Source organism: Trachymyrmex cornetzi, unplaced genomic scaffold, assembly GCF_001594075.2.
Source record: "Trachymyrmex cornetzi isolate Tcor2-1 unplaced genomic scaffold, Tcor1.1 scaffold9, whole genome shotgun sequence".
Taxonomy (NCBI): Eukaryota; Metazoa; Arthropoda; class Insecta; order Hymenoptera; family Formicidae; genus Trachymyrmex; species Trachymyrmex cornetzi.
This window is the reverse complement of record NW_017300244.1, coordinates 1140494-1148519: the sequence shown is the minus strand read 5'-3', so window position 1 is coordinate 1148519 and position 8026 is coordinate 1140494. Positions and strand designations below refer to the sequence as shown.

At 34.2% G+C, this 8026-nt stretch overlaps 2 protein-coding genes across 4 annotated transcripts in view; one reads left to right on the top strand and one right to left on the bottom strand.

Annotated features, from left to right (window-relative positions):
* U2af50 (U2 small nuclear riboprotein auxiliary factor 50) overlaps positions 1-8026 on the bottom strand; it is a 20146-nt gene that overhangs the window by 10887 nt on the left and 1233 nt on the right. Inside the window, exons 3-8 of one of the 3 annotated variants that reach the window (XR_001940550.1) lie at positions 7747-8007; positions 7428-7578; positions 7252-7307; positions 4479-4760; positions 4225-4389; positions 3735-4165 (exon numbers count right to left, since the gene is read on the bottom strand). Coding sequence is in view for 2 of the 3 variants with exons in the window: in XM_018520289.1 (XP_018375791.1) it covers positions 4034-4165; positions 4225-4389; positions 4479-4760; positions 7252-7307; positions 7428-7578; positions 7747-8007 (1047 nt within the window). In the remaining variant the exon portion in view is untranslated. Of the gene's footprint in view, positions 1-3639; positions 4166-4224; positions 4390-4478; positions 4761-7251; positions 7308-7427; positions 7579-7746; positions 8008-8026 lie in introns of those variants that run through there. The other 2 variants (XM_018520289.1, XM_018520290.1) reach the window with 2 other exon arrangements.
* Positions 2573-3592, top strand: hoka (membrane protein hoka). The gene is made up of 3 exons (XM_018520295.1): positions 2573-2842; positions 3190-3273; positions 3341-3592. Exons 1-3 carry the CDS (start codon positions 2800-2802, stop codon positions 3502-3504), a joined length of 291 nt encoding a protein of 96 aa, XP_018375797.1. The 5' UTR covers positions 2573-2799; the 3' UTR covers positions 3505-3592.

Sequence of the window (8026 nt, the reverse complement as noted above, 5' to 3'; positions counted from 1 at the left end):
TAAAATATATATGCATATATATATAATATATACATATATATGTACACATACACACACACTACTAACTTATTGCATATGGAATTTTGAATCATACACACCATACACACATTTGCGATATGTATCTATTGATGGTATTTAATAACGACGCGATAATTCCTAAAACTCCACGACAGTTGTTGCTCTACAGTTATAGAAATATTTTGGGGAATAATTACAAGAATAACCATAGCGACACCGAAAAATGCGATTATAGTTCTAAAAGAAATGCAACGTGCGCACATGCACATATACGCACATACGTACACGATTTCGTATACTATTTAGAACTGTTAAATTCACATTAATATCAGCATCAACGTAAAAAGAAAAAAAGATACCTATGTAATACTGTTCTCGCATTTAGTTGCATACTTTTAAAGCGAATTATGCATTGTCTGTGACAAATAAGGTAGCTTAAATTTCAATCTAGAATAAAGATATACATATATGTATACATACATATATATATATATATATATGTATGTAGTATACATACATATATATATGTAATGCGAAAATTGAGCGAAATTTACATTTCTGTAAAAAAAAAGAAAAAATGTGGAAGATAAAAATCCATAATATGAATTAATGAAAAGCCGCATTAGGATTTTAAAGGGTAATAATAAAACATCAATTTAGTGCAGCGCATTTTCACGACTGCAATTTCATTAATGACTATCGCAAGTAAATAGGTCGGTTATTTCTGTCGAAGTATGTCTTGAAGTTATTATGCCATCCAAGTATTACAAATATTCTCAAGCGCTATGAAGTGACTTTAATCGCAAGCGTGTAAGGTATAACGTAGAAAAAAGAAATTCATATTTAGATGAGATCTCCACGATGGCTATGCCCGGTATTATGAATTTTCTTAGTATAGCGTGTAAAGAATAGAGATTTAGAAAGAAATGCATTATCTTTCTGTCAATCTTCCTTTGGCGAGATTTTCCATACATTCGTCAGAGATAGATTCTCCTTTCATTCCTATTATTTTTCGAAGTATAATCGTGAGGAAGGACTGATCTGAATGTTTTATTTCAGTATATAATGAGTTAATAATTATTATTGTATTATTTAACATGTTAACTACAAGGAAACCCACACATAGAAGTATCTTCTTCTGGGTTTCCTTGTAAGGTGCATCGTAGACGTGTGTATGTGTGTGTATGTGTGCGTACACGTACATACACACATACATATACAAACACACATATATATATATATATATATATACACATGCATATATACAGTATTATTTATTTATTTTGTTTAGCAATTTGTGCGTAATCTTAAGCGAGGGAGTTGTTTCCTGCAGAATTACATTTTTTTCCATGATGAATATATAAAAAGATAGCAAGATCAAAAGAATAGAAAATAAGTTCCCAGTTTGAGTCAGTTTAGGAGTGCAATACGCTGGACGAATATTCAAATATTCGTCAGAAAATTTTCTTTTTTTTTTACAATCTTTTAAATGCAGAAGAAACATGTACTCGCTATTGTTTAGTTGATAACAAAGATTTTCAAAGCGTCGACGTTTCCTATATGTCTTTACTTAGTGAAAGACAGAAAGGAACGTTCTTCGAGTAATTCATGGTGCTGACGAATAAAATTATTAGAAAAGGCACAGAGATGTTTTCGATCCTTGTTACGATTGTAAATGAGTATATACTATTCTATAGGGGTAGAGAAAAGGCGTGTTGCGAGATTGCCGAAACGTTAAATGGAATTTAGAATGCTTTGTTTACGTGCTAGCTATATTTATATTGAGATTACGGTGATTAATATTCATAAGCTGCATTTGAAGTTTTAACGTCGCACTTCTTCGAAAGGAAAAAAAAGGAGAGAAACTTGCGAGGGGCCTGAATGTGCGAATTACTACAATCACATCGATGCTAATTTTCAAGCGTAAAATAAAAAAAAATGTATTCTAGTCTTAACATGAAATGTATGGCGGATTTTTATTTAACCTTTTATTTAATTTATTTGAAACTGAATTCTTCCCGCCTCTTCTCCATCGTTCTTTCGTTCGTTGACATTCGTCATAAGCTCCCACATATGTTAGCTTATTCAAGATTGTTTTCCTTATCGAAATTGTGCGTGTCGTCTTACATCTATAAGACTCAATTTGAAGGCACACACGCATAGGCATCGATCGAATGTAATTGCAATAATTCTGTAATGATTTGTTATAGATGTAATTCAGTTTCTTTAATTTGGATCAATAAAAGGATTGTAAAAGGATGAACGGACTTTTAAATGTCCTATTCTTTACCGGATGTCGACATTGTACTCTTGAAAATCCTTAATCCTGCTACCTCGTTTTTATTTCGATGTACAATAATTCGAGCACCATAAAAGAGCATAACTTATTGACATTTATATATTGTACAATCTCAATCAAAAATCTTAAGCGGCACTATAACAGATCATTGGAAATTTTCATTTTTTTTAGAAAAAATACTGATTAATATAAAGATTGAAAGTTTTATGCAATAATTAATATAACAGATTGCAATATAATAATGCAACGATAGATTGACAATTCTCAATCAGTGTTCTAAATTTGTACAACATCGTCAGGTGTAGAAACGTGAATATTCGTGCAAATGAAAGTGTATCTCACTATCTTAAACCAGATAAGCTGTACACTCACTTATCTCTTATCAAAGGTGTGATTCAGTACGCACGTCGCATTATACAGTTCACTACAACGATTAGACCTGTTCTTTTATTTCTCACCTATTGACCTTTTTCGGGAGAAAAATGTGCTCGAGAAAATTTGTGTGTTATTTAACTATAGCTTTACGTAAGTAACGTTTAATTTTAATATATATGCAAAAAGTCGATAAATAAATCGTTTACATTCGATAGTAGAAATAAAGACGTTCTATTTTTCATACCATTTACATCATAGAAACCGTTGCTGATTGATCAAAAATAATTGCAAAGTTTTATCAGGATGAGTAATCATCCTTAACATTTACCATCCTAAATGAGAATTTAATCATTTTTATCAAATTGATATGATAATATCGCAATTATTTTTATAATTATTTTTGTCAATAAAGCTTAATATTGCACAATATAAATGCAAAAAATCATGGATTCCATATATAAATGAATTAATCCTTTTTTCACTTTCTGAACGAATAGTTCTAATGGGAATATTCCTGGAGGGAGTCGAGGCAAGACGCAAAATTTTGAGGGGCCGAAAAACAATAACCAGACGTTATTACAGTAAGTGGGATGAGAAGAACGCAACGTGTCATCGAAATCGCAAGTCTGAACGTTAAATTATTTTTAGGAGGTACGGCTATACCGGCCTGGGCCATAGTACTTCTAACGGGTATCGGTATGCTGCTACTCGGCGGAGGACTTTACGCATTATTGCAGAAATTCGTGGTGGACGCCGCGGACACCGGGGAGGGTAGTAATTCCTACACACCTGCGTTACAGCTCACGAGTTGAGTCAATTTTCCACAAAATCTCTAATAATCCTTATTTATCGTTATACTGAATCACCAATATCGTAAATTATGTGTATGTAGAAGTAAAAAAAAACTTTTTGCAGAAATACAATGACATTATGGTCTTGCTTTATTAATCTTGCAGTCTTATTCTGTCTATTATCCCTTGCTTTTGCAGGGAATCTATTTATTTTCTTCTTTTAATAGGTTTATCAAATTATCACTTACCACTGTTTATTTTATATTAACGACCAAATGTATTTATTATTGTTACATATGTTCATACTCGTGTCTTTAAAGCGCGGAGGAAACGTAATCACACGATTGTGTATCGGAATTTTTGCCGGTGTTGCGATATACTTACAATTCTAATCGCTTGCCGCTAAACGCGACAAATTTCTTATCATTATCATCGATTATTCATTGGTAAATGTATAATTCTCTCGAAATACGTTTAGATTATTCAAATACCACATATACAATGTATTATATATATATAATTAAATGGTATGAAAAGAGAATTCTACAGTTTAGAATTCTCTACGATGATACTTGTCGGGATCGAAGTACGATGTAACTACGACGCGATTATTAAACTTTCGGCCCGTGAGAGTCTGTTGCGCCTTTTGGCAGTCAATCACGCTATTGAATTCTACGAATACCTGTAACAGAATAAAAAGTGGTAAATAATATGTAGAAGCATTGTGTCAATATTAAGTACCTTGCCGCAGCCAGGAACGTCAACACCCTCAATGGGTCTAGGAATCTCCACAGATCGGACAACTCCATATTTGTTACACTCTTCTTTAATGTCCTCCAGAATGTCCTCGTACTCTTCTTCTTCCATTAGCTCTTCTGGCGTGACCATATTGAGCAAACAAAGCACCTGAAAGATATTGTACGATTAAAAATCCGATTGCAAAATCATTAATTTGCGTCATTTGCGAAAACAATTTCGTTCGATTTAGCTCTTACTTCAGTCGCAGGTCCACTCGTGCCAACCATTGACAAACCAGGCACTTGAATTTGTACTGGAGCTTGCGCGCCTATCATAGGATTTTTAGCACCTACGCTGGCGCGTTGCACGATTAATTTCTTGTCGCCCAGTTGCATTCCATTCAAACCGGCGATTGCCTGGTCAGTCATCGAAACGTCTACATATTCGCAGAACGCATATCCTTTGGAGAGACCGGTCGCGGAATCCTTTACTAGATTGAACGCCCTCAGTTGTCCAAAGCTCATCAATAGTTCTTTCACCTGTATTATCATGAAAAATATTATTCTCTCACTCGCGTGATAAAGTTTTCGAATCTATAAAATGTAGACAATGCAACTGTGATAAATATTAATTAATCGCAAAAATTTTTACAATTAGATTATCAGATTATCAGATGTAAAAATTTATGTGCAAGATATTAACAATCTTTTCTTTTTACATGTAATTAGATACAATTAAATTTTGCATTTACAAAATTAAATAAGATTAATTATCTTTGTTATATTAAGTCACATTAAAATAAAATAAGGATTTTAAAAGAATATTTTTACAATAGTTTTAAAAAAAGAAGAAAAGATATTGCACCAATTAATGATTTAATTGAATTTCCAACCAATTATCTACAGAAGAATATGAGAAAAAAAGTTGCATAGTCTAAATATGAGAAAAACGAAATATGAATGCATAGATATGCTTGCGTATTTTAATCACTCTTTCCTCGGTGGTAACTCCTTACACACCGCCCTCATGTCCGACGAAACAATTTCCACTTAATTGCGCTCCGGCGTCTTTCCTTACATTCGTTCATTATTTCAAACACCGATCTCTGTGTCTTTGATATTTTTTAATTATAATATATGTATTAAATTTACTTACATCTCCACGGGCTGGGAAACTGAAAACTCAAAACTTTAGATAACAGCATGTTGCTCTTATTAAAGAATTTCTTTTTTTTTTTGCGAACTTGATTCTGGTAATTAACTAATTACTCGGCGCGATTTAGTAGATTAAGCAACATGCTTTTATTGATGTGAAACTATTGAATCAGAGAACGCACCATTGGCACAGGAGAACCGAGAACACATCGAGGAAGGGGGGCTACAAAATTGTCGCATAAACCCAATGTACGAAGGCATGAGAATGGTATAAGTACTTGCCTCGAGGGACTGGATTTAGCCTCTCTCCAGGCAGTGTGGTATTTTGTCATGTTCAGTAGTAGTGGTAGAAGTAGTGGTAGAAGTAGTGGTAGTGGTAAGCGAATGCTTTTGATCGGCGCGACCCTAAGCTAAGAAATGGGGAGAAAGGGTACTGGTATCAGTCCATAGTTTACTACATAATAACGAGACGTTCATATTCTTTTTTTTTTACTCTTACGAATTTAAACATAGTTCATTTGTAAGAATACCGTTACATTTAACTTTTTAATGTCCAATGAAATTGCCATTTCTTTTTTATTAATATTTTCCGTTTTTCTTTGCATTGTCATTTTTTTCAAATTCTCAATGCATCGATATATTCGAAGATCATTCGTTCGCGGTAACCTGTAAACGTAACGAGGCACAAGACGAGACGTGCAGTAAAGCCTGAAAAGCCTGTAAAAAGAATAGCTGCAAAAAGGAAAAGGTATTCCTGAAAAGAATATATACCGGAGAACTTGGAGCTGTTACCAGATGCACATAAAATTATGTGTTGACCCTGTAATCCCAAAAAAAGAAAGAAAAGGAAAAAAAAACTGCTACATGTAAAAACGTTGATCTTATGTTTTTCTTGTAGACCTAAAAAAGATCCATTTTTGCAACATGTATCATTGCTGCACAAAAGTGGACGACTCTGTAAAAGCATTTCAAATTGGAAATAGAAGTCATAGACAGCTTTAATGTTTTTTTTTTTTTTCTTTCAAGAAGTCACACGTATCTCTATTTCGTTAATTTTTCTGCATCAGATTGAAACGCGAATGATCGTCTATTTCCTTTGTTCGATTTATTTCTGAATACAGTCACAACAAATTCTTTTCCCCCCCTCCCCCTTCCCTGTTGATTTTCCTAAAAAAAAGATTGCCTAGATTTGAGACTCGTATCTCCTCGTGATGGACTGGGTCCGCGATGTGCCTAGAAAGGCTGTAAGAGAGAGAGAGAGAGAGAGAGAGAGAAGGATAACCGTTGATGCGACTGCATACCCCCACCTAAATGCTGTAAACGCCACTAATGTTTCCTAAACTAAATATGCCATATTGGAAAGACAAGATGCGAGGAATGATAAAGGAAATTCCACAGGAAAACGAGAAGCGGATCGTTCGAAGATAAACACAAAAAGAGCACGGAGCCACACGATCCGAATAAACACACCTCTACCTAATAAGGAACCTAATCAACGCCGAAATCTTGGTGGAAACGCATACATACCTCTGTTGAACTTGAGTAAGATGGGGGTTCTCGGTCGTTTGTGTTTATGTGAGTGCACTCACTGCTAAATAGCTAAATACCTATATCATAATTTAGTCCTTTGAGGGTAACTTACAACGCAACGGGATTAGTATACGCGCATTTCCATACTAATCCCGCGGTTGTGACATCGCGATGCAATTTTTCATCGATCATTGAAGCCGATTCTCACGATTGATAAAAGTTTGTGCCAGCCACAGCAATGCAACTCAACAGATTAATGCAACTGATTGGAATAGGCGTCAATGGAGAAGAACTGCATCCAAAGGTGTGCAATAAATAAAATTATTTCACAGATTTGCTGGCATACCTGTTCCTCGTTCAAATAATTTGGTAAACCACCAATGAAGATTTTATGTGGAGAATCTGAAAGAGATAAAATCACACGATTAAAATAAGTACAAAATTATTGTCAAGTGTGTTAGAAGTCAAGCCAATAGGCTTTGATAACAATAAAATATAAGAAAATGTATGTTTAAAACATACCAGGAACCGTACCTGGCACGTTCATGCTTGGATTATCGGTCATTCCCGGCATTGGTTGATAATCGTGTGGCCTTCTTATCTTCAGACTCTGCCCTTTGAAATTTATGCCATCGAATGCCATAGCCTGCGTAGTTTCATCTATCGATCGGAACTATATTTAAAAGATAAAAAGGAATAAGAAATGTTATCAGTACTGAAATTATTTAAGTAACAATTAATTAAAATGCATAATATATGTGTGTATGTGTACACCATATTTTTTTATGACATATAAAAAGTGATATAAATATGTATCTGATAAATATGTGATAAGTTATACCTCCAAAAATGCGAAATTTTTGTCTAAATTAATTTGACACGCCAATACTGGATTTCCAGCAGCTTGTGCAAGTCCAGAGAGATGCATTTGTTGATTGAAAAACTCCATCATTTCTTCCTCAGTGACACCAAATGGAATGTTCCCTACGTAAAGTCTTCTTGCTTGGCGAGTTATAGTGCTACCAACTACAGGCACAGCTGCTTGTGGCGTATCCGCTACAATATTCGCGGGTATTTGTCCAGCAGCTTGCATAGCCTTATACTGTGTAAATAAAACATAT